This window comes from Rutilus rutilus, assembly GCF_951802725.1.
Source record: "Rutilus rutilus genome assembly, chromosome: 16".
Lineage (NCBI taxonomy): Eukaryota > Metazoa > Chordata > Actinopteri > Cypriniformes > Leuciscidae > Rutilus > Rutilus rutilus.
The window spans coordinates 10,287,556-10,315,504 of record NC_140224.1 but is presented as its reverse complement, the minus strand read 5'-3'; the positions used below and the strand labels follow the sequence as shown (position 1 = coordinate 10,315,504).

The following is a 27,949-nucleotide window of genomic DNA, read 5'->3' as shown; positions in this document are numbered from 1 at the left end:
AATTGGCCAAAAAATTTAAGGTTGTGGTTTTGGTAGGCTGACATTATAGCTGGAGAAACTGGTGGTGCAACTAGTGCGGCCGCACCGGGCCCCACGCTTAAAGATGTGGCGAACGGACAGAGGGGGACCCAATACCCCCTACAGCCCCTGGAACGTGACGGCAATTGGAACGAGGGGAGGCCTGCTTCCCCTAAATCACACTGGACCCTGCCCCAGGGACGGCCATTGAGCTCCATGCACTGAGGACCTTGGTCCTCCTGACACCACTGGCGCAATCCATAATCAAGTCCTGGAATAAATAATGATAAGAATTAGAACTATCTTCGATTCTGTTTAAAAATAATTGGGTTGAATTTAACACAGTCTATTTGCCGTACCATATAATCTGACTCTTTGTTTGCCATGTGTTCTCCAGGCCAAGAGGACAATCCAGATAGTCTCCGGCACAGATATAACTTCATAGCTGATGTGGTGGAGAAGATCGCTCCAGCTGTGGTTCACATTGAGCTGTTCCGCAAGTATGTATCTTGAATCCCACACTCCATCAATCGATGAACTCATGTCTCCAAGAAGACATCTTTATCAGGACTATTTTTGGGTGTGTTCACACTTGTAGTTCCATTTTCTTTTTGGTCCAGTATTTTTGGTCGAGAACAAAAAATTTAATGATACATTTATTCCTGCTTTGCTTATCGTTCACACTCTCATTTTTAACACTGACCCAAAACATACAAAACATACAAACAAAACGGCTTTTATGACGGATATTTTGTGACAGAACTTACTGAACATCCAACACAATGCTGTGCGCTGGGCTAAATGCGCTCGTTGTATGTGCGTATATATGATGGTGTTTTACCAGCTGAGAACTTGCAAAGAGATTCTAAAAATGTGTAAAGGAGTCAAAACAGCACCAGGAAATCCTCCATTGCACACAAATGAAGATCTGCTGCAAGGAGATGGCATTTCCAATGCCAGTACTGAACTGTAATGGGCAACATAGCTCCTATGTCAAGAAAAAATGGTATGCTTAAGCATTCTATAATTTTTGGGTCGGGTCTTGTGACATCAAGTCACATCAGGTCCTGTTTTGCTTTGTTTAGATGTCTTTGGTCTGTTTTGCATTTTTTCAGTTAAACCACACCAGAGTTAATTTGGAAGCCACTTCTTTGGTGCCCACAGGGGTTTGGATGGCAGCGTTCACACTTATTCAAATGAACCGCACTAACAGTTTAACCGCAGTTTGTTTTAATCGAACCAAACCTGCCAAGTTTGAACACACCCTTTAACACAACACTCTTAAAAATAAAGGTTCTTTATTGGCATCTATGGCTCCATGAAGATCCTTTAACATCCATGGAAACTACAGTGGAAAAAGATTCTTTAGATTATTAAAAGGTTCTTCTTCCTAAGAAAGTTTTTCTTTTTGTAACTGTTTCTTTGAAAGGTTCTTTAGGGAAAACAAAAGTGGTTCTTGGAACCTTTATTTTTAATACTGAACATGGACAATTTCAATTTTGTGGATCTTCTTAATCTTTCTTTGCCTTTATGAGTCAACACTGGGAAAAAATAGATATTCCCTCTTTATTTTTGTCTTTTGATAGGCCTCTATCATCAATATCAGATGACTTCTTCCAAGTGTGATTACATCCATATTGGTCCCGAAACAACATTCTTATCAACCAGTTATTTCTCTCTTATTTTTGGAGTAGGTTGACCTAGGATTGATTGACAAGAATGTTGTTCCAGGAATATGTTACTCATGGCTAAATCATGTTGTGCGAGTTGAAGTGTCAAGCCCTTCGTAAAAATGTTTTTATGGCATGTTCCACAAAGTTTTATCCTCAATATACAGAATAGCATTGCTATTCTATATATTATTGTAATAACGAGTATCGGATTGGATGTTTTTTTCCACTTCATTGTAGACAGATTAGATTGGATCTCTCTCTTAAACATCATGATATCTTCATCATTGCATAAGACTGGAATGTAGAATACACCCGACCTAAATTTTAGGCTGTTGAAATCATGCAGTGCGGTGAAAAATCTGGATAACAACCATTATGTTTTCCACAAATCATTTGTCAGAGGAAGTTCTTCCTTGCCCTCAAGTCTAGCTGGAAAATATAGTTAAATCAAAGATGTTGAGTGACGATCATTCTTTGCTGTTACTCAGTGGAAAGTAAGAGGGTTTCTCATCAATATATCTTTAATATATCAATAATCTTTTTTAGAATGGTGTTCTCCAAGCGGGAAGTGGCGGTGGCCAGCGGCTCTGGTTTCGTGGTGTCTGAAGATGGTCTGATCGTAACCAATGCTCACGTGGTAGCCAACAAACATCGGGTGAAGGTCGAGCTAAAGACTGGTGCCACCTATGACGCCAAAATCAAAGACGTGGATGAGAAAGCAGACATCGCCCTCATCAAGATAGATGTTCCAGTGAGTACCTGTCCATACCTGCTCATATAGTATGTCACACTCAGGACTTTTGGATACCACATATGTATTAAGACTCTCAATCTGTTCCAAAAGTTAGTGAGCTGCCTACATAGGTAGGATTTTAAGGCGTTGCTTCCTGTACTAAGGAGGATCCTTAACGCAAGATACCTTTTTTTGCCCAAATTCTAGGGCATTATTAGATGGAGAATCCAACTCCATAATGCATGGTAAAAGATGGTGCATGATGCAAGAAAAATGTCAATTTAAAAATGTAAATTTAAATGAATTCAATAACGAAAATATAGCTTAAAACAGTTCAATATATTACAAACAATTGACAGTTTTCCCAATATTTGTGCGTTCGTGTCGCATAGTTAGCTTAGCAACAAGCTAAAGCCAAACTCCGTTGAAATCAATTGCTAATCCCCCATGCGCCTTGTGTAAGAAGACTATTGGTGCTTTCATGTCCTCCTGGGAAATTCATATTTACAAGTTGGGAAGTCATAATTACGATGTCAGTGCGTTCAAGTTACTTTGGTTTGAAAAAGATGGCGATGTACCTTTTCTAAATAAATTAAATACTTTTACAAAATTATGGGGGGAATCTTATGTTTTAGATTGATTTGTTATATATTATATCGTAGTTGTGCAATACTACCGTATTTTGTACATTTTACTAGTTTTATTGTAAATGAAAAAAACTACATTTATTTCAGCAAATTTACTGTCAATATAGATGCTGAATCTATTGCGTTCACCATATTTTCTCACTGATGCGCGCCGAACTCGGAAACTCTGGGCTTGAAGAAAGTTCAGAGTTTCCCACTTGTAATTACTGCTACTAGTGTTGACATATATGTGTGTTCAACTTATAACTGTAAACTTTCCAACATGACTTGACCACACCATATTCGTGTGACATATGTAGAGCACTCCAGATCAGTGACAGTTACTGACTGTATGAGGTTCCATTTCAGGTAGAATGCTTATTCAAGAGACTACTTTTGGATCGGTGCCTTAGTTATTTGCTTTCGAGATATGGATAACATGCTTAGTCTTGTTTAATTAGCATCTGAGATTGTTTCCATGATGTCTTCAGCAATGAATTTAAAAATAGCAAATCATGCCTGACCCCAGAGGCTGCCCCAACATCAGTGTTGTCTCATGCCCATTTTTGCAGAATAAGCATATAAGTGGGCAGAAATATGCTTTTCTTGGTTCAGAGAAGAATGACCCTGTCTTAAAGGAAGGCACTTCTGTACCAGTAAGAGAGACAGATCTAGATAAACTGTGTTGAAATGCTCCACTTAACAAGCATGTCTCCACACCCAGGCAAGGTCAGGAAACACATGAAGAGACCATTTTGACTTACAGCAATTAGTACCGAGACCCAAGGATTTGATTAGAGTTGCTTATATAACATTAAATGGGTGGGGTGCTAACATACTGAAGTGAAAAAAAAGGGATTTGTCATCAAAAGAAAATATGTTAAGATGTTCCTAAAAGCTTGTATAAGTAGACTACAAAATAAGCCACATAAAGATATTTACAATGCTCATAGTTCTTAATACATATAATCAGTTGTATGTTTTAGATTATAATATGTTATAATGCATTTGTATGGTTATCCCTTCAAAAAATATAGTGCATTACAGCATGAACACCACCAATTTTGTGTTGTAATGCATTATACTATACTTGATATAAACTTGAATAAGTAAGTATGATAACATATAATAAATGTGTTGGAAATTATTTATAAAAAATATAATTTATTTTACAGTTTGATTGTAAAACATGAACAGTGCTGTATTTACAATACAATGCAGTCTCAAGCACCTTAATGATTTTACTAAAAGGGCTACTACACAATAAACAGATTCAAATTTTCTTTGAAATATAAAGTGTCATCCATCCTAAAAAATGCTTCATGTGGTAACATCTAAATGAATTGATTTAATTCAAATATATATATTTTTATTTAACATTAGTGAATCAACATAAATATATTAGGTTACACCAAAAAAAACGACATTTCATAAGATCAGGTAGAGGTAGCTCTTTTAAGGAAATAATATGGAATTATGGAAATAATATACTTTAAAAGAAGCGAACGTAATGAAATGTTTTCAGACACTTAATTGCATGTTATTTACAATTAAATGAAAATGTATTATAGGCTAAATTTATAATAATTTTTTATTGTCTTTGAAAAATAGTTAATACTGCCGAATGTACTGACAAGCATTTTTGGTCAACTAAAATATACTTTAATGTCATTTTTATTGACATTTGTCATGTATTTAAATATATTATTAATAACGCTATTGTAATTATGAAGTTGTGGTTTAGTACATTTAAAATATATGAACTTTGAATGACATACAGTTAAAATTACATTCAAGTATAACATGCTTTAGTATAGGGTTGCACTTTATTTCGAGGATCTCATTTAGACATTCTAATAACTATAAGTAACTTTGCTACTACTACATGTTAACTAACTCTGATTAGAGTATTAGTAGACTTTAGTAGACTGTTAGGGTTCAGGGTAGTAGAATAAGTTGACATGTAATTGCAAAGTTAATTATAGTCAGTTGAATGTCTATTGGGGATCTATCAAGTGTTAGCTGATATATAAAGCAGACAGTCTACTAATACTCTATGAGAGTTAGGTGACATGTAGTTGCAAAGTTACCAGTTAGTAGAATGTCTAAAGTGGACCATCAAGTGTGACCTATATAGTGCTTTTAATGTGACATTATTAAAAAAGTACACTTTAATCATAGTGTTAATCATAGTCAAATAAAAAGAGAGTGAACTTTTACTCTTTAAGTATGCTTAAGTGCCCTTTTATTTCATTAATATTTTACTATCCGCTTAAAAAAAACGGTGTGATACTGTTAATATGTTGTGTATTTTGGTACAACTGAAGTGCTGTACTGACCAATCAGTATCCAGGACCAAAACTATCCATGTCATAATGCATTATATAAAGGCTTCAAGTAAAGTGTCAAGAAATATTTTCGATTGTCATGGCACATCATCTCTTCAGATAATAGTGTACTGTGGTAAAGAAAAAGGGTATGTAGTTACAATTCAGATTTAACGCAAGGACTGCAACGCATTGAAAATGCCTAGGCAGTAGTGACACAGAAAGCTAATGACACTTGACTTACTTAACAATAGGAGTGGTGTTACTGTTTGATATGGTTTGGTAACAGTTACTGGCTCTTGTTCTGGCCGACAGCAGTGCCACGTCTCTATAATTCCTTCCCGGACTCTCATGCATAACTCCTCCCTCTCTGGCTCAGTTTCTGCTTAGTCACTGCCGTACTGTGAATAATTTATATTGGGTAACTGTCTCATATTCTTTTCAGCTTGAGTTTCATGCCAGACTTTGGTCGATTTGTTCATGTCTCTGTCGCCATTGAGAATTCCATATCCGAATTTCTCTTCATATTTAAAACGATTTGACAGAACAGACATGAAAAACATTCAAGCTGTTTTTAAATATGGTGCAGGGTTGTTACGGTGACCACCTTGTTAGTCTGGTTATTTTTGGACGGAAGTAATTTCCAAACTCATTACAGATTATTTGAAATGTCAAGAGGCTCTCAATGGATCCCTTCTCTGGAAAACCAAATCATGGCCTAGTTTCTGCACTTTCACCTGTTCTTTCTTAAGGTTTCATTCTGTGTTTCTTGATCTAATCTGATTCTTGTTCTTTTTTATCCCCACCAAATTATTCACACCCAACAACGTGTTCATTTTTATGCGTTCATATTAACATGTTGCAGTATTCATTCAGTATAAGAAGCAGCATTATAGAGTTAAATTAGTTGAAATCAGCAGAAAATAAAGAATCTTAGCACAAAATAAACTTTGCTGTATGTTTTTATGAAGCCACAAAAAATAATGTAGGGAATTACTCATCTTTTGTTTGAAAAAATCCTTCTGTTGAGCTCAATGCAAGTGTCACCTGCAGTGTTAGGCATGCAAAACACATTCTATTTAGCAAATCTGACTGAATCAACATGATTTTAGCAGTTTATAGCTTCAACTTGAAGTTTGGGTTCATTTTGATGTAAATGTGATCCCACTTGATACCAAGTTTTATATAGTTCTAAATGGCCCTCACTTGATAGACATTTCATCTTTATAAATCACAAAAATGTCTGGCAACCCAGAAATCCCTTTATTTTCTGTCCAGAGCAGAATCTGCTGTCCATCGTGTCTTCTGCTAAGAGATGCACAGTATCGGTATTCTTATTGGTATCAGGATTTTTTATCTGTCAGTATTAGTCCGAGAAGGTCAGTAATGCAAGTAGATATAAGTCACAATTGTGGTAAGCACGTACAAAGAAGAAGATTATAGTAGGCAGTCTTTATTATGACCCTTACAAAAATAAAGTTTATTTAAGTGTGCTATAATACTTCTTTTAAAATAAGAAAGGATGCTTTCAGTCTACTTTTTGTATTTCTCATAAATATACTTCAAATTACATTTAAGTACACTTGATATATACTGACAGAAATGTCGAAGTATATTTGGCCTACTTGTACTCTTTTGATCGAGATTTATTGAGACTCGAGAGTATTAGTATTAAAGCCAGGATGGTATTCCCGCCATAAAGGAACTAGGGACTTTGGGGTGGTACTCAGTGTGTTTCGATCCTGCTGGGAAGGTAGTTGTTTTTTAAAGTTCAGTTGTTTTGTACCAGGCCCCAGAATTTCTACCCTGCTGCTGCTATAACCTGCTCCAGATTCCGTATGTTTGAAACAGGTCTAACCTTCGATGAGAAAAGCATACCCTCTAGATATGCAGAGGAAAACAGATTCCAGTGGAGCATGTTAGAGCATGTTACTCTTTGAGTTCCAGTTTGTATCGCATAAAAACAGGTCTCGACAGGCCACATCAGGGTGAGAGGGGTGAGGAGAAATAACTGGTAAGGATGACTAATACTGGATCGTCTTCATTTAGATCTGGGTCATGGTACTTCTAAAAGATCAGTGTATGTATGAATGTTGAATGGATCACAACTCAAATATTGGCTTGAGGGTCGGTGTGTGTGTACTCTATGTATTTCCACTCTAGGACTGAGTACACACGGCTGTCTTTTTTCCACAGCTGTTCTTTTGTCTGCCAAACCCGTTGCTCGAAGATGAAATAGACAGATCTGTAAGATGGTTGTTAGTGAAGTCATGCACATTCAGGAAGTTCTGGTTTACAGATTTCTATCATATCAGAGGTGCACAAGAATCACAGCTATGTGCAAAACATGATACATTCTAATCCCATTTAACTATTTGTGCTGAGGACATGAATGATACTTCATATCATGTGGCTTGTAAACCCTGTAAAGCCTGACATATGAAATAATAGTCAGAAAAAAGATCATTTTATCTCATCATTCAACTGCTGACATAAAATGCATATAAATATTAGTTGTTACTCTATCTCCCAATAATATGTCTTAGTCAGATGTTTAATTTTAGTATAAAAGCTTTGTACAAATATGTACAAATAAACGTTCCTCAAAAGCTTGATGTATTAATACTCAATTTTTAGCATGATTTTTCAGAAGAATTATGAATGGATAATCAAGTAAATCTAGTTGTTTCAGTAAGTGTTTGTCTTGGAATATTACTAACAATATAAAAGTTATTCTTAAATAAAAATCTGTAAATATTTCACTGCAAAAAGAATATTGAAGTATAGCCTGAGGCATATCTATAGACCAGAATATCCTAGTGACTTGTATCAGTATATAACCACCCAGAACAACCTATAGTAGCAAACACTCAGAACACCTTGGAAACCACTTAGCAACTCTAAGTAAACCACCAATACCTTAGTATTGTCATTTTCTGCAAGGTCAAATACCACTTACAGTTTTTTTTCTGTAGAGTCAGAGATTGGTAAAAAGCCCACAATGTTTGAAAGCCCAAAATGGCGGGTCTGGTAAAATAAGTTCCACCTCCCAAATAAATGAGCTAATCAACACAGAGAGTGAACTGACTTGTTTTGAAATGGACTTTGATTGAGTGTAATTGGGATTCAAGGATGGGTTATGGACAAAGCCAAAGAGGCCAATGCCACACATTCTCTGACTGCCAGGGAAACGGTAAAATCTAGTTTGAAAAATTATTAAATTACAAGATTTTGTATGTATGTTAGAGTAAAACCCTGAGCTGCAAGTCACTCATTTCTTTGTACTATGTATTGGTGACCACAGCAGAAGGCTATGTTCAATCTGGTCTCATCTGGGCCCTTTGTTTTTTCAGATTTTGGAGTTTGCGGGATATGCTTATTGATGTGGGATATGTTCGCTATTAGTAGTTTCATGTTATTAGAAGACTACATAAACAGAAAAACAAGCCTGACAGTACTCTGTGCTTTGTAATTTACTACCGTCTCAGGGAAGCCCCTGTCATTAAGGAGTTACAAAACGGCAGCTGAGATGTACAGCCTTCTGCAGTTGTGTTTAACACTGATGGGATGTTTGATGACAGCCTCAGCATGCACATGTCTCCATTAATTTAATGCAACTTTCTTACATGTCTGCATTTATGTAATTTTCGATTTTAACATTGTGTCATGGAGGCAAGCTAGTACAAGCTGTGCGAGTAAACCTCATTTCGCTGGCCTCAAGAGGCACATTAGCGATTGACACTAGTGACTGCGGTCTTTAGCATCCTTGTTAGCATGCCCACCTCCCATGCCGCAGACGCCGATTCGAATCTTGCTAGGAGGTGGTTGAGTAGGACCGGTTACATTTGGTGCCGTGACCCGGATGGGAGTGAGGTTTAGGGGGGTGACTGTAACGGAGGCAACCTAGTAAGAGCTGTGCATGCAAACATCACTCCCCTTTATTCAAGAAGCTCGCTAGTGACTGGGGTCTTTAGCGTCCTTGCTAGCGTGCCCGCCTTCCAAGCTGGAGACACCAGTTCGAATCCCGCTCGGAGCGGGTTGAGTAGGATCGGTTACATTTGGTGCTGTGATCCGGATGGGAGTGAGGTTTAGGGGGGTGAATGTAACGGAGCCAAGCTATAAGAGCTGTGCGAGTAAACCTCACTCCACTCTCCTCAAGATGCGGGCGAGACGCCGGTTCGAAACCCTCTTAGAGCGGGTCAAGTAGGACTGGTTACATTTGAGTTTGATGTGATTTTAATCATAATCCCATACCTGCAGTGACACTTAAATATATGAATACCATTGCACTAAGTACAAAATATATTTGTTGTATATTTTAAACAAACATAACATAAGCAAAATATTTCATAAAAAGTAGGTTGAAGAACTGACTTCATACATCCAATAAAAATCACTGCCACAACTATTAAAAGTACTAATATAAATCGCAAAAATGATGCAGAACACGTAAGTTAACTCTGAAGTTATAGCATTTGGTTTGCAGACGTCAGTCACTTGATATATAAGACAATGAAATGTGTGAGAATTGAATGTGTGGTACAAGTGTCCAAATACTTTTTTGAGGCCACTGCACATTTACATGCACAGACTAAAAAATGAGTCTGGGTTTGGCTGGATCCAACTTCATTTGGGACTGATTGTTCTGTCTGTCTGGAATTCCCCTTAAAGGTAATTTGGGAAGCCCTGCTGGCAAAATTCCTGTCTCAATAACAAGGAATTCATGTCAATGCACTGAAACGATAATTTGAAGATGATCTTTGCTCAGTTGCAACGCCAACATGCTATCCTGGCACTGTCGTAACTTGCCTTATGTTCTTCACAATTTGCTCTTAACAAGACACTGTTAGCGGAAATCTGACTTTGAGGTCACGTTTTCTAAAATCTGGGTCAGTTTTTAAGGTTGGTGTTGGTTAAGGCCCATGTAATGCAGAGGTCTTGCTCAGACACATCTTCCTGATTCATCAGAGCAAAGAAAGAGAGCCCTTCAATGTCTCACTGCTGGCATTCAATTGCTCATACAAATGAGGGTAAACATTTCATGGGTAAACAGCAGCTGGATTTGTCATTGAATTCTTTTTATGTACGTATTTTTCCAGTGGTTAATGCATACCACAAAACTAGTCTGCAAACATTCACATGGGCAGTTTTGTACTCAAAGCTGATCGATGCCAGTTCAAAGACATACAAGGAGTCTTGGCATCCCTCAGGGTATTAAGAGATGAAGTCTGGCAGTCATGCAGTCGTCATTCATCCTGGGTTATTTCAGCGCATATTTGAAAGGGTTTGGTCTTGTCTTCCAAGAAAGCAGTTTTGCTGCCTTTTTCCATGATGGGACAAGACACCAAAATTGGGTCAGACTCCTTGTTGCAAAGACAAATATGTGTGTCATTCAAAAATTGTGATAAATGGATGATTTAGAGCCATGTTTTTGAAATGTCAAAGTGAATTTATGTTTAAAGTAGAATATATATAACAATCTTCAGGGAATTGTGTTCTGGCATTTACATCTACTGTATCATAGTGATGGCCTTGCAATTTACTTTGTAAAAAAGTGATGTTAAAAGGCAAAGCTAAGACTTGGCATAAACAGTCCATGTCTGTCAATATAAATGAAGCCAAAGTCAGAAACGTCTAAACTGTCAGTTTGACCTTTGGCAGGGTGACTGTGACTGTGACAGCTCAATGGAATCTGATTACGGTTGCTGTGGAACAGGAAGAACCAGTCGAAGATTCCTGCTCTTTCTGGCAGAACACAGGAGTTTTAGAGAAGATGTTTGAGATCCAGCTGGGATTGATTTGCTCTAGATGGAGGTTTTGCGCACAATAAATATGTATTCATATCATGTGTCTTTTGACTCAACAGCCGTTACAAAACAATTGAATTATTTACAGAACAGCTTTCTCATCCAATATGTTTATGGATGAAGTTTGGATTATCCAATGATGTTTCTTTTCAGGTTTTTTTTTCGTTTTTTTTTTGCCGTTTTAACCAATTAACAATTGACGCCATGCTAAAATCTCATAAAGATGCTCAGATCACGCTAAGACAGGGAGAATGCCATTAGAATGTGAATGCTTTTCTCATCATCTTTATGGGTGGGCTGAGAGAACTTCTTTAGCATTAAAAAATATTCCTGTAGTTTTACATGTTTTCAAATTTGTTTCCAGGATGTTTCCAGACAGCATACACTGAGCGTTTAAGGTGAATAGCTTTAAGGACCACATGAAATCTAAAGTTTTGTGGCATTTAGTCTGTTAGTGTAACCACTCAACCCTCTCTTAGGGGGATTTGAATCGACGTAGAATGCATTTGCTGCTTTTAAGGGGTTTGGTTAAGGTTCATCTTTTGAGTTTCACAGAACAATGGTTAATAGCCATGACCGGTTTTTGATGAGCTGTGAACATATTTACTTGTATCTGATGTTCAGGTATATTAAAAATCTTTGACCCGCAACAAATTTTGGAGTTGTCGGAAATACAGGTTAACCTAGTTTCATTTTCTTGAAATTGTGTGCATGCCTGCAAAAGATAAAATCATGGGTAAAGGACCCAAAAGTAAAATATATTTAAATATAATGTTATGTGAGTTTCTCAACTGCCCTCTGAGAGTATTTACATTTATGCATTTTGCAGATATTTTAATTAGAAGAAATGTACACTACGTTGAAGGTGTACATTTTTATCAGTTCATGCATGGTGAATTTTGCTGGGATTCGAACCCATGATCTTGCCGTTGTCAGCACCATGCTCTACTGTTTGAGCTTCAGGAAATCGAAATGCAAATAAAGTCAAAAATTTTTGGTAATCTGTGAGAAGTATTAAAGGTAAAGGTATACTGATTTTTTTGTGAATTGTATTGTTTCCAATTATAGGGTCCAGTTGACCCATAACATAATGACTTACACAGAATTTTAACATAATACAAGAGTTCAAAGAAAACTTGCTTGGATTTAGCAATTCCCAGTAACCCCTTCCTTAAAAGATGGAACATCTTGAGGCTGTTGAACACACTGAGTCATAGGCTAAAATTTCAGCTACTCAAGAGACAAACAGTCAAACCATCAGTTTAGATTGGATTTACATCGAGTTTAAGCTGTCTGAAATCGGGCCAGTCGTTTTGCCCTGTGGAAGTCAAATCTGACTCATCAGTTGGGATAATTTATCTCTGTGGGTCTGGCAGTAGTAGTTTGTTTTCTCTTCTCAGAGAGCTTTCTAAATTCACATCAATGATCCACTTGTAAAGAGATTAGAGGGATTTAATGAAATAGTCGTCAAATCCGCTTCCACTTTAACAGACGACGACGCAAGCTGATTAAATCGTCCTGTAGAACGATCATTGAATATTGTTTTGTTAGCTGATTGATGGAAAATGAAATTTAAAGAACAGAGGAAACATCAAGATTAGATGGAAGTATGAGACAACCGTACATACTTGCCATACTTTGCCAACATGCTCAAATCTGTTGATTCCAAAACATGCCCTGTTTATTTGTGTTCCCTTTGAGCTTCACCTAAAAGATAAAGATTAGATAAACTATGGTTGAGTTTGGAATGGAAAGCTATGCTACAGTTCTGCATACTGTACAGTAAATATTATATACAGCTATACAGTATGTCACATTACTACTATCTTGACATCAAATTTAGTATTTGCATTTATAATATATATTTTGTATATAAATGCAATGTGCTATCCCCATTGCAGTATTTCTCGCAGCATGCTTTTTTGACAAAAAATGAATACAGTACAATAAATGTATGAATAAATAAATAATAACAATAAACAAATCACACATTTATTTATATAGTGCTTTTTACAATACAGATCATTTCAAAGCAGCTTTACAGAGATAAAAAGTTTGTTTCCAGAAGAAAATAGCGTCACAGTCCAGCTTAAGTAAGTTCAGTGATGTTTCATTTTTGTTTTAAAAAGTTATTAATTTAGTTCATTTTATATATATATATATATAGCCGCCGCTCTGGAGTAAACCGTGATGTCATCATCCAGCTCAGTTCAGTTCATGTATAAAAGTGTCAATGCAGACAGATCAATATTATTGTTGAATATTAAATTAAATGTTAAATTTAATGTCCCCAACTAAGCAAGCCAAGCCAATGAGGAACAAAAAAAAACTTCACAAGGAGCCCTTGCTCATCATTTACTGTAACTTATCCGCTCATGTTTGTACATAACCACCTGATCACCTTTCACCAGTTTGCACAGTTCAGCACTTCAGTTAGTACAATCAGCACTAAATGTCATTTCTCCTATGATTTTTGCGTAATAGTCAGCAAGGGTAAAGTATCAGATTTCAGGCAGATGCAGAAATTCAACATCTCTTTTTAGTCCTGACTTAGAGCAAAGTGAAGAAAAATCCTCATCATTAAAGACTAGGGATGCCCCCGATCAAGTTTTTTTGTGCCCCTGACCTGGTCCGAGTCATTGAATATTGAGTATCTGTAGTTGAGTATTTGTAGTTTTTTAACACTTATCACTCATGTTTGTAGTTCTACCGAATCCTTGTCCAACGCGCGATGGGTTGTGAGCAATATTAGCCGTTAGAGTGCGCATCGATCTGCACTTCAGATTCTGACCGGAAATAGTAGACCATCCGGGTATCTTTGGAACACTCATTTCAACATACTACAATTTGGAATGTACTAATTCTATTTTCGAATACTATTTAGGACGCATGGTATGAGAATTGGGATGCACCAACAGTCTACATTCACAAAAGCACATTTAAGCTTCTTCTTTTCCTTTTAATGGCGGCTAACAAACCCACTTGAAGGTGCATACCGCCTACTGCACGACACCTGCGGCTAAGGTATAACAAAGGATCGGGCTTAGTAGAGCTGATACCGTTCAGTTAAAAATACCCCGATACCGATCCTTGAGATCAGCTTGGAACATCCCTATTAAAGACCCATCAAATTATTTGAAGAATCATTTTTTTTAGCCTTAGCCTGGATGCCAGCCAAACTTAGCCCCGCCCACAACATTTGAGGTCGGGATGTTCAGTCTGGACTTGATCCGTTGTGGAGCAACTATGCTCGAACCAGAGCTGTTCGGACCAATCAAAATGTCAGGGCGGGCTTTATACAATGATGGACAGATGATCAACAGTAACGTAATCATCCACGTCACCAAAGAGCGCTTGGGTTGAATTCGTTTACAACAAAGATGGCTGCCGCTGGAGAATTGAGATGTGTAGATTCCACCATCGCGTCTGTTATAGAATATATCGACAGCGCATTAATTTTAAAAGAGGAACAGAGAACCGCGATCAAGGCATTTGTCGATCGGAAAGATGAATGAAGAACATACTTCATTTACTCCGTTGCTCTGATTGGTTGTAGGTCTATCCAATTGAGTGCAGAGACATTTTATTTCCTGGTTCAGTTGAAACATCCCCATAATCACAGCCCAATGGAGCAGTATCAGACTCATATTCTGACTAGAATCTGAGTATGACGACGTCAGGCTAGCATTGACTTATTTCATCTTAAAAATTAAGGAGGTATCAGAAGTATGAGCATTGTTACAAGACTATTGCCAGTCGGTGGCAAGTTGTATTTCAAATTTAGGAGAAGGGGACAATTACACTAATAGGCCTATGTCTTTCTGTCTATCTGTGTTTAGCACCGGTGTCGGTACATATATAACGCATATTGTTTTAGCACAAAAGCACATCATTTGAAGACTAAATTTAGCAAAGCTAGATTTGGTGCAGGACGCAGCCTGCTGGCTTTAAGAGCATGATTGTAGGTTGTCAGATGCAGTCAGAGGTTGTGGGAGTGAGTGAAGGAGTAGAACAGTAGCATGTTATCTTTAGCTAAGCATTGATTGTGCATCTGCAAACAAGACCGCCTGGAATGCTCAGCAGGCATTCTCCCATACTCCCTCCACTTCCAAAAATATGGGCTTGTTTTTTTTGTCCTCTTGTACCCTCTGTTAGAGTTTCAGTTAACCCTTTAGACCTTTTTTGTTAATGGTGAATGTATCCTTCCGCAGCTCCTTTGAGGGATTCGAGATTGGTAGGCCCTATGTCACACAGGTGTCTCTCATTAGCTTTCGCTCCACCAGCCTCGCTCCGCACCCACGGCTGTCGGCCCCGAACCTGCTCCACCCCACAGTGAATTATAATTGGTCCATGTAATATAATTACACTGCATCCTTATACATTGCTTTCTGCTAGGACTTTTACAGGCTTTTCCCAAATCACGGAAGTGACCTCGACGTCCGGGTTAGTGGTAGCATAAGCCATCAGGCAAGTGTTATTTAAAAAACTCCTGATGTACTTATAAACTTTCCAATGCCACGTTTTATGAGTACAGAACCTATTTGTAGTACTGTAGAAGTTTGGTACCATTCTGGGCATTATTAGTGGGGTAATTTACGAGATACATCATAGGATCCATTAGCTCCTGCACTAAACCATTCGACTGATATCTCTAAATAAGCTCTAACTTTAATAATGATAGACCAAGGGAAAAAAGGCTTCTGCCTGGGGGGTGTTTGGCTCGAGGTCATGGTGCAAAGGACCCTAGGTTGATTTTACTCCGAACCATCCCTTTAAGGTTAGGGCTTTGTTAAAAACACTAAGCCTAAGTATAAGCAACAGTAACAGTGATTCTTGACTTAGCACACAGATAAAATGTTTGCGAAATGTCATTCCAGCTTTTCTGAAATTCTCCCCTTAATAAGGATACCATCATTTCTATTCCAGCATCTGGAATTATCCTTAGGCTACAAGCTGACAGCTGTACATACCAAAACACATAAGTGCACACACAGGCTCAGATATGGACATCCTGAAAAAAAACAATCACATTTTATTTTAAAAACACGCAAACAATCAATTGTATTCTTCTTCTTTTTTCCGATTGCACAAAAACACGAGTTTGTAGTCGATTCTTTCAGCAGATATGTTTCCATCCAGGCATAGCTTGATGATATGAGCAGCCTTTTCTCTTTCTCACCAAACTTTTATCTTCCTGTTGCCAGAAGGGGAATGGTGTTGAAATCTCAAGAGTGAAAAAGGAGGCTCTAATCTGACTCAGAATGGTATCAACCATACAGCTGTGGCCACTGCAGGCAATGATTGAACTTTCTTTTTTTTCTTTCTTTTTTTCTGACAACCAAAAGTCTGGTGCATATACACACAAGTCCACACATAAAAATAATAAGCTTTTGTTCAGTTATTTGCTTATTTCTAAAATTCACAAAAAAACAGACAGAACCAAGGGATAATTTTTGTCCGGTTTGTTTCAGCAGTAGTCATGTATTATAATATTGCAGCTGTTATAATATAACAACATAACAGCTGAATGAATCATGTGGTTCATTCACCATCATTAACACCTATTATGTTCAGTTCTGTTTCAGTCCAGTGTTCGGTATTGTCTATGTTCAGTGTGTTTTGCTATCCGTTTGCCTTGTAATTGAATCTCTTGTGAATAAACCTTCGTATTGGATATTACGTCTTCCTCATCTGTCTGCCAGCAACCACCCGTGACAGAATACCGGACCAAACAAGTGAACGCATTTGTACGATTTTTTCTTTTCCATTTTCCGTGTTCAGTGTTTTTGTTCTGTTTTCACCCCTGCTTGCACCATGGACTTTCCAGCAGATAAACATACGCCTTGAGCAGGGAGAATGCTCTCTCGAGGAACATTTAGAAAAAATTCTGGATCTAGCCCATCAGATCACCTTCCCTGATAACTGTCTATCAGTTATCCGGGGAGGTTCCTCGAGGGAGCTTCGCAACATATGTGGAGTGGGTGCTGGCGTTCTACGGATCTGCGTTCACCGTCGAAGATACCGCCAGCCTGACTTCCAGGGACGGATTGACAATCTGTGCGTTCTGGAAAAGTCCAGAACGGCCGTCCAACCGTTACCGAGGGCCGTCGGCACAAAAAAAAAAAAAAAAAGTCTAATAAAGCAGTATTAACAGCCAACAGCAGGGGCACTAATATGATCACTTATGCTACGTGTAAAAAACAACAACTGAGGAAGAAGAGTCGGCCTATAGCCACTGACATTTTATAAGGCTGCACTTTTAAATTTGCTTACATTATATTTGAATAGCTGTGGTCTCCAACGTGGTGCCTGTGAGTTGCCCGCTAAACACATTCTATAAATAGCCCCGTCGGGCTTGCCGTCGGGGTTCCAGACTTCGAATAAATGGTATAATTTTGCGACCTTTTCAACTAAACGTTTCAATTTGAACTTTTGCCTCTACAAAATTACCCAACTCTCTTTGATTGTACGCTGTCATTTGCGTTGCGTATGAGAAACATCAAATGGCAAACGCTTAAAAAGCGGAACAAAACTTGTTTGATCTGAGCAGCGCATTATCAGCTCGGCCCAAAAAACAGCGATCGCGGACAAAGCTGATCTCGATAACGCGAACATTATTACACAGAGCTGCGCGATCCACTGAGAAGCATTTCAATTCAGCGCAGAATTCTCTATCTCTATTATAAACCACAAATGACTATGTGATTTAAGCTTGTAAAAAGCCAGATGAAACAGCGCTGATATTCTCAACATATTGACGCAAAAAAAAAAAAAAAACAGGCGAAACATTGTTCCGAGAACAAACCAGTTAGAAGACATTACACACCAAAACCTATGAATTAACTATTAAAAATGATGTTATATTAATACAGTTATGTATAAATGTATTAAATGTAATGCAGTAGGCTAATGTTTTTGTTTAGAAGTTAAGGCAGTTTATTTTATTTTATTTTTTTTTATATTTTTTTTTATATTTATACTAAATGTTTGGGCTACTGTTTTTGATAACACGTACAATAGGTTTATAGAAAATCAACAAAAAAAACTAAAAAAACTAAACAAAAAAATAAATTTTCATAAGTTTTCAGGATTTTTTTTAAGCGCTTTTAAGTCTGAACCAGAATATCAAGATATTTTATTATTTCCCATATGATGGTGAAAAGTAAAAAAGCTTCACCATGTTATGTATAATAAATATTGGAGTATAACAAATAAAAATTCTTTCTAGATGTAGCCCTTGCACACAAAAAGGTTGGAGATCCCTGGTATACAGTAGCCTAACTATATGTTTTATAATTACAAGTTTGTGTAATTTGGGTTACTGTAGCCAGTGACATTTCATTATTTGTATTTTATGGCATTGTACATTTTTTGTTTTTATTTGAAGACTGAGGCTTCATTAATAAACACAACCCCAATTATCATCATTGGTTTTGAGATGTTACTTGCTGTGAATACCTGTCTGATAGGCTACAGTATTGTGGCATAGTATCAGGACATCCTGGCTAGTGTCTGTCCCACACGGCTAGAGGCGAATGGCCGGATGATGGGCCTATTTGGGAGAAAGTCCAGGGCTGTTTTTTAGCCCCAGTCCGTCCCTGCTGACTTCCCAGCCAGAACCACCCAGACGGCGAGGATCGTCGTTGACTTGAGTCCACCACAGTTAGCGCGACGGAGACTGTTGCGATGAATGAGCCCACGCCCACAAGAGCGACCGAGGACCACATCGCCATGGAGCCCGAGCAGCGCGCGCCTGACCAGGTGTGTGAGCCAGCCGAGCCATCCATTGCCGAGGGAGTGCTGGTGGACGCTGAGGGTTCGGAAGTGAAGTGAAGTTGGACTTCAGTCTCTCCCCCAGTCTCAAGCCATCTGTGCCACCCAGTCATCTGTCACCCTTCAGTCCCTCGACACCACCTCTGCCTCTCAGTAGTTTGGTACCACCTCGGACCTGTCGGGAGCCATCTTCTCCTGGGCATGAGGAGCCCGAGCCTCTGTCTGCAGCCTCAGTGTGCTACGCTCTGCCTCGACCTGTCGCCCTGGCTCTCGAACCTGCGCTCCTTCCACCCTCGACCTCTGTGTGGACCATCGGACATTCGGTCTCGCTCGGCACGTCGGCTCCACCGAGGTCAGACATCGCTTCACCTCTGCTACGGACTTGCGGACTGTCCTCTGCTCTCTGATCCTCCACCCCTTCTGCTACGGCTTGCTCCGCCCTACCTCAGGCTCCACCTCCACCCTTGGTCGCTTCAACTCGCCCTCAGACCTCCGGATCTCCACCTCGCTCTTGGGAGGTCGTCGCTGCGGCTCCATCGTGGCCTCCAAGATCTTCACCATCTCTCCACTACCTCGGCTCATCGGCTGCACGGTGGGCTCCATCCTCGTCGCCATCGTCTCTGGTCAGACACATGGCGGCCCTCATCAGTATTCCTCCATGGCTCCTCCCTCCGTCAACGCCGCCATGAGGGGCACCACTCTGGTGAAGGGCACCACATCCCCTGCTCAAGGCTACCCCTTGGCTCACTCCACCTTCATCACCACCAGGGACTTTGTTGTTCGTCCTCCTCCCGGTCATCCGTCCAACCCCAGAACCATCATCTGCCTGTCTGTGCCATCTCTTCGCCAACCCCTCATCCTCTTCATCAGCCTGTCTGTGCCATCCCTTCGCCAGCCCCTCATCCTCATAATCTGCCTGTCTGTGCCATCCCTTCGCCAGCCCCTCATCCTCTTCATCTGCCTGTCTGTGCCATCCCTTCGCTAGCCCCTCATCCTCTTCATCTGCCTGTTTTTGCCAGCCCCCTTAACAATCCCTTCGCCATCCCCTCATCCTCTTCATCTTCTCTTCACGGCGCTAGGTCATACCTAACGGGAGGGGGCGTTCTATCACATTCACGTTAGTTTGGACTCGTTATGTTTTGTCATCACCTGCCTACGTCACTCATTTGTTGTCACAGACACTAATCACGTTCAGCTGTGCACTCATCAGTCACCATTAATAACACCTGTATATGTGTTCAGTTCTGTTTCAGTCCAGTGTCCAGTATTGTATATGTTCAGTGTGTGTTGCTATCCGTTTGCCTTCCTGTTACATCTTTAGAGAATAAACCTTTTGAATTGAATCGTATACGTCTTCCTCATCTGTCTGCCAGCAAACACCCGTGACACCTATGATATACCACGATCATATACATGTTTTTTGGTGGATAGTGGAAAAATCAAAAATGGTATTTGATGGAATAGTTGAAGGAAGTAATTTATTCATTCATAAATGTCTGTTTTCTATATCTGTTTTCTACCTACATTTCTGCAAAACTACTTACACATGTACTTACACACATTTACAATTCACTGCAGTTTCCAGCTGAAATAAACATAGAGACAGTAAAACGCCAACATTTTTATCAACAGATTATCGATTCATTTCATGTGGTTCCTTGCACAATTCTATGTTATGACCTCAAGTAGGGTTTAGTGAAGGTGGTACATTATTTTCAAATGTGATGTATTAACTAGTGTTGTCAACTCGATTAATCGCGATTAATTGCATATAACATAAAAGTTTGAAAAAGTATGTGTTATATATATATTTGGCTATATATATACTCCAAAAAATGCTGGGTTGTTTCAACCCAAATTTGGGTCAAATATGGACAAACCCTGCCTTTGGGTTGAATTTATTAATACAGATTTTAACCCAATGGTTGGGTTTGTCCATATTTGACCCAAATTTGGGTTAAAACAACCCAGACCTAAAACTGGATCAGGTGTATAAAAAGACAAATAATTGGAACTTAAGTAGGGAATAACATGGAGGACATCTTCATGTAAACATCAGAAAGCTGTGGTCCTCTTTAGTCTGAGCATCTGAGGTGTGTGGCTTACTCATGGCTCTTTGGGGCCTTTCATTATCTGCATAATCTGAACATTTCAAAGCACCACAGGGAAAGACATCCCATCAGATTCAGCACATAGAGATGAAGGTAGAGCTGTTTAGCCACAATGTCAAGCTTCATGTTTGGTGTAAAATAACCACTGACCAGAAGAACCCCATACCAGCTGATGAAAGCATTATGGGTGTGTTTTACTGCCTTGCAGATCAGCTGGCCATATCAGAGCACTTGAGGAAAATAAGAGCATTCATCCACAAGCTAAACCATACAAAAAATGTGTTAACCCAAAACACACAAGCAATAAGTAGGTAAAACAAGAAGTAATAAAGAATAAAAGGAAATCCTTTATATTAAAGTGCCTCTATTATGCTATTTTAAAGGTTCCTAATTTTGTTTTGGAGGTCTCCTACAATAGATTTACATGCATTCAAGGTAAAAAAAATACTTACATTTTCTCATAACATGCATTGCAGCATCAGTCTCAGCGTTTCTCAGTGTCTGAAACGGTTTGATAAAGGATTCGGGCTCAAACCCCTCCTTTCCGAGAGCCTTCTCTGCTCTGATTGGTCAGATGGCCCAGACTGTTGTGATTGGTCTACCACTTATAGTGTGGGTCGGAAACGAAACGCCCATTACCATATCAGAATTTCAGCTCCGGAGTCTTCCTCAGCACTTTTAAACACAGTGATACAAACAGTAACAATGCTGTCGTTTTTACCATAACAATTTGAGTCCTCATTCTTTGGAAGTGCATGTCGACATGCGAACCAAACTCTTCTAGGCCTCAGCTACAGCTACATTGTTTGAGGGCGGGTCAACATAGGCGTTGTTCGTGGGCAGCCAGTGAAGACCATAGGCTGACATTACGCAAATTTGTTTCAAACCAACATAGGTTTGTGCAGGAAGTATTAAGCAGGAATTATTGATGCCTTGTTTCAGGCAATTCACAATTGGTTCTTTCTTTTGGGAGACAATAACTCTGCAATAGTTTGCAATAACTTTGCAGACATTTTATATTCACAATTAGCTATATTACGCTCTACATGAAAGGTAATATCTGGAAAAGCATTATAGTGACACTTTAACCTAACAGAAATGGTGGCACTTGAAGTGGGTAGTACATTTCAGAAAGCCCCTGAATATCATGCATTTGTAGGAAGAATGGACTGAAACATTTGCATGATGATGCTGGAGAGTTACAATTAAAATAAATGTTTCCTCCCAAAGGGAAATCACATTCAAATATCCTTAATATCTCAGTTTCTCCTTCAAAGCAATGAAAGTATATTGCTTAGGTCTCCTGCTTCTCAGATGTTTCTCCTTAGAAAAAGACCTCAGTAATCTCACGTGTGCCTTTTCTATAGTTCTCAACAATGAGCAGGTCTCAAACTGAGAATTCAATCTCCTGAGCTGTAGAGAGCAAACTATGAGCACTAACATTTGCTTTTGGGAAGGAGGAAAAAACAGCTTGAAGATTTAGGCCTATTTCATTTCTGTTAATTAATGATTGCTAAAGTATTTAATGAGTATTAGATTTTTTATAATTGTATTTATTTGAGTAAATATAATTACCGTAATAATATATTGAAGAACTTATTTGAATCTATCTATATTAAATCTACTTATTAAAATATAAGTTTAACTTGAATTCAATGGTTGATTATGGCCCAGGACAATAGTGTCAAAGCCTCATGCTGTATTTTATTTCATATTGCAGACGAAACTCCCAGTGCTGTTGTTGGGCAGATCAGCTGATCTGAGACCAGGCGAGTTTGTGGTCGCTATCGGCAGTCCGTTCTCCCTTCAGAACACAGTGACTACAGGTATAGTCAGCACCACCCAGAGAGGCGGCAAAGAGCTGGGTCTGCGTAACTCTGACATGGACTACATTCAGACAGATGCCATCATCAATGTGAGCTCAAACACTACATTTGATCATATATTACATAAACTGTCTTTGTTTGCTAAGTGGATCAGTGACATGATGCTCAGTTATGTCTGTATCTGTTAATAAGAAAAATATGTTTTATTTAGACAATGACTTGAGTACTGCTGCATGCTGACAGCAGCGTGCCTGTGTATCTATTGGCAGTAGCAAGTCTATACTTGCTCTACAGCATGTGTGGCATGATCTAGTTGATCTAGTCCACCAAAATCAAATACATTAACATTGCCATAACCATTAGCATGCCAAAACTACTTAGAGAGTTGTTATGATTGAAATATCTACTAGTATTTAGTATGTTGTGATGGTGCGGCTGCCTCCCCCTTATTATCAGCGCCACCCCATCTGCGTTCACGACAGGAGTGGGTGTAAAAGAGAGGAGGGGCGCGGAAACAACCAGGACTGGTGCATGCACACTGGTGTCCTCATGGGCCCAAAAGGGGAGCATGGAGGGTTTCCCGCACCGCCATATGGACTGAGTCACCGGACCCATAGTCTCGCGTTGCCAGACCTTCAGACTGACGGCAAAAGGTCTGGACTCCATAGCAGCGTTCATTGGCCAAAGACCTCCCAGAGGGTGTCTGACTGACATGTAAAGCAACCAATCATAGTTCGTTTTGTTCCGTGTCATGTTAAGGGGCGTGTAAAACGTTCAGCCAATGGTCTGTAGGCGCAACGTCTGAGGCTGAGACTACCGGACTCGTGGTCCGTATGGAAAACACTCGTTTGCGCCGACTGGTTAGGATGCCGGTCCGCCATTCTCTCCATGTGCCATGGCTTCAGGGAAGATGAGCTGCTGAGGAGAAGCACACAGGCCGGACCCTTACCTGAATCCATCCTGACTGAACACTGCCCCTCCTTCATGATTCCCCGGCACAACAAAGACACCAGATCCTCTGTTTATTTGGACACTTTTCCCTTTTGAACACTTTCCTTTTTAGACATTTTTTAAAATGTTTTATTTATAGTAATACACAGTGTGTCTGTTTGTCTATTGGCAATAGCAAGTACATGCTTGTTGTTATGACACACATTTCATAAACCCAAACTCTTTCTGTGTTTCAGTATGGCAATTCAGGAGGGCCCCTGGTGAACCTGGTAAGATTTTTACTTTGTTATTATGTCCTCCCCATATGCAAATAATTAAACCAGCTTGAGTCTTATGTGATAGTGAATTAACAGGAGTGACAGAAAGCAGCCAGGACCAAGTTTACACAGTCGATAATGTTTATGGCAAGTCTTTATGAGCCTGGAAACATATGTTGTTGGCAGAAAGACTTGTGTGTTGAGTCAGCCGTGAACACAAACACATGCGTGCATAATGATCAATGTCGGAAGCATCACATTGTGACAGGAAGACATCTGTGCATTTGTGAGTTTGTGTGAGTTCACATTTACATTTGTGTCTTCACTCTTGTGTCTGTTGCTGTAGGATGGTGAAGTGATAGGAATCAACACGCTGAAGGTGACAGCAGGAATATCCTTTGCCATTCCTTCTGATAAGATCCGGCAGTTCCTGGCTGAGTCTCATGACAGACAGGCTAAAGGTCAGGAGCAAAATAATGGACTAAAATCTGCTAATTTAAACACACTAAAATGTGATTGAGATTTATAGTATCAATCAATAAATATCTCTTAATTTTTCAGGAAAAACGGCCACAAAAAAGAAGTATATTGGTGTGAGAATGATGACATTAACCCCAACGTGAGTTACAAATGCAGTGCATGCTTTCTGAATACTGTTGTGTGTTTGTGATTGTGATTCTAGAGGAACATTGAAATCAAATGAATCAGCCATCTAAAATTAATCATTTCAAATTGTATTATCCAATACACATAGTAAAAGCTGGATACCAGCAAACATGACATTTAAATCTGTACTTCCTATGAATCTGTCACTCATTAGACTTGCTAAGGAGCTAAAGGAGAGACAGAATGATTTCCCAGATGTCACCTCTGGAGCATACGTCATTGAAGTTATCCCGAAAACACCAGCTGAAGTGTAAGTCCATCGCACCATGTGAAAGAATGAAGTCAGGTGGTTGGAGGGATTTGATACATTTTACAATTAGTAAAAGTTAATGTGCACATTCAAACCTATGAAAGCTTGTTTGAATAAAAAAGGTAATTGAGACATTTTATCTCACAATTCAGACTTTTTTTTCTCAGAATTGCAAGTTTATATCTCAATTCTGAGGAAAAAAAAGTCAGAATTGTGACTGTGAGATATAAACTCGCATTGTGAGAAAAAAAAAGTCAGAATTGCATGTTTATACCTGACAATATTCCGCAATTTTGTCATTTTTTCTCTGATTTTTTTATTCCGTGGAGGAAACAAGCTTCCATACTAAGTACCAGATCACAATAAGAAGTTCAATGATTTGGCCATAGTTTTATATTTGATGCTGTCTTTACCATACAAATGCTCTACTTAAATCCATATTTTACTGATTTAAATTAACTGTTTTGGGCTTTCTAAATGCTGAGGCAGCAGTTTTTTCTTTTTTCTTTGCCTTAGGCAAAGTTTTTGCAACTAAAATGAACTTTTGGGATTTCATTGTGTGTGGTTGAACATTCACTCACAAGTAGCCATATGATTCCACTCAATTTTAGCATAAATGAGATGATGTGAACAGTACATAAGTGGCCACTTCCTGTCATTGTGGGTAGCCCGTTTAGAGCTAAGTGAGTTGAATGCTGCAGTATTGGGGATTTTTCCATAAATGTACATAGTTACAATTTGTGGCTAGAGAATTTACAGAGAATTACTGTGAATTAGAGCATGATCAGTTAAATGTAACAGTATATCAAACAGTGTGTAAATGGCCCATTCTCAGGAAATGGTGCAATTGGGGGGGAAAAAATACCCTAATGGTGATAACCACCACAGACATTTGCATACCCTTCAAAATCCAGATTAATACTCAGTGTGCATATAATACCGTAGATACAGTTGTTGAGTAAATCCAGGTGAGTTATTGGTAATTAATGAATTTATAACTCATGACATTTTCTCTTTCAAACATGTTACGTCAAACCTGTTAACTTTAAACATTTCAGTGTTGGATGTTACATGAATATAAATGTGAACATAATGAAATACTGATATGAGAAACTTTTGTTTAATATCTTTCCATTAAATATGATGTCAGAAAGATCCAACAATCCATTTTTAGATGAGAAATGTCAAAACAGAAAATGTGGGGATGAAAGATTTTGAAAGCATGATGTATAAAAAATTATTTTAGAAAAAAATCTACACAGTGAAAGCATGATATTTAAGTAAAACCCTATCAGTAGTAAGCACTATTTCCTGAGAGTGAGCCAAATATTCTGAAACAGAGGAAAAATTAGTTTCTCACTAAACAATCAAGCGAGTTAATGACATCACCTCCTTTAAACTATGTAAAAATCAAAAAACCTATTACTGTTTGGTAATGAGAATCCAATAATGTGAAGCCAATAAAAGCACAGTTAGAACAATTAAGATTTTTTTCCCTGTTTCGTTTTCTAGTGGTGGTCTGAAGGAGAGTGATGTCATAATCAGCATTAACGGGCAGAGGATCACGTCAGCTAGTGACGTCAGCACATCCATCAAGAGAGACGAGAGTCTGAGAGCGGTGGTACGACGCGGCAATGAAGACGTCATCCTCACAATCATTCCAGAGGAGATTGACCCTTGACCTCCCTCATGCTCGCCCATGAGCTGGTTCTCAGACTTTTACTGAGTGTGTGTCCGGAGCCACACTCTTGCTAGAAATCTTAGTGAACACTTTCAAACCCAACCATTCATCCAATCTGAATATTGCTCTCAGCTTAGACCAGGAAATGTCCATTCTCACTTTTTTTCCAATATATGAAGTCATTTTCTGTTTGTTCATCGATATATCATGATAGAATGAGCCTTTTGTGAATAGAGAATTTAGCGCTGGGTAGTTCACTGACAATCCAAAATGTATATAATTTCTCTGTTCCAAAACCTAGTAAAATGCCAGATTTTGTGATGAGCAGGATGATTCCATTCAAGTAAATGTCGATTATAAATAATCTTGTTTTATTCATTACTGAAAAGCATCTACTAAAATAATTCAGTGTAATTAAAAAGAACTGTTTTACCCAATATTTGCATGTGAAATGTATTTTTATGCTTACCCTGATGGCACACACACATTGTGGAGATGTACGCATTTTCATCTGGTTTAATCTGCAATACGTCGCTTCCTGTCAGATGTTAAAGGAATAGATCATCCAAAAATTTAAATTCTGTCATCATTTACTCAACCTCTAGTTGGTCCAAGGATGTAAAAAAAACAACTTGCATCACAATAGGTGTAATTGTGATTGTCAAAACATTTGGTAACTAAACAGAATTTCATGTTTAGTGACAACATACTGTTTACATGGTACAATGACTGGTAGGCTACTGTTTGTATTACTGCTAAAACACAATTTTCACGATTTCAATTCAATTCTTGGGATTTGATTTCAATCTTGATTCAATATTGACTCATTTGGATAAATATTAGGTAGGCTGATAGCCTACATGTTAATTTTTCTCAAGAAAAAATATATCTCACAATGCTGTAAACACAGAGAGCCCTATCAGCTGACCATTATTAAAGTTTAAAAATAACAAATTTAATTAAATATAATGCGGTTTTCATTATAATAACAATTATTTAATGACACAAGTATGAATATATTAAATATGTAATATAGTGCACATATTTAGCAAAATCCTCCTCTCTATAGCCATTTTTTCTAGTCAACTAACGTGCTATGGTAATTAAATGGCTTTCCTGAGGTAAATGTAACATTCTGTGCCATAATTGTTCTCCTGCTGTTTTATTGACCTCTTTCCGTGGTTGAAAAACACTGATTGATCGATATTATGTATGAGGCATATACCTTTCGGTAAGGATTACTGTATCCT

The 27,949-nt window shown here is 38.5% G+C and overlaps 1 protein-coding gene across 1 annotated transcript in view; it reads left to right on the top strand.

The window, feature by feature from the left end:
- The window catches only part of htra1b (HtrA serine peptidase 1b), a 36,539-nt gene extending 8,898 nt beyond the window's left edge, over nucleotides 1-27,641 (top strand). The window contains exons 2-9 of the mRNA XM_084434514.1: nucleotides 416-518; nucleotides 2,238-2,442; nucleotides 22,789-22,983; nucleotides 24,082-24,114; nucleotides 24,449-24,563; nucleotides 24,664-24,721; nucleotides 24,923-25,018; nucleotides 26,531-27,641. Coding sequence (XP_084290640.1) covers nucleotides 416-518; nucleotides 2,238-2,442; nucleotides 22,789-22,983; nucleotides 24,082-24,114; nucleotides 24,449-24,563; nucleotides 24,664-24,721; nucleotides 24,923-25,018; nucleotides 26,531-26,699 — 974 coding nt within the window. The 3' untranslated portion in view covers nucleotides 26,700-27,641. The remainder of the gene's footprint in view (nucleotides 1-415; nucleotides 519-2,237; nucleotides 2,443-22,788; nucleotides 22,984-24,081; nucleotides 24,115-24,448; nucleotides 24,564-24,663; nucleotides 24,722-24,922; nucleotides 25,019-26,530) is intronic.
- Nucleotides 27,642-27,949: the final 308 nt, after the last annotated feature.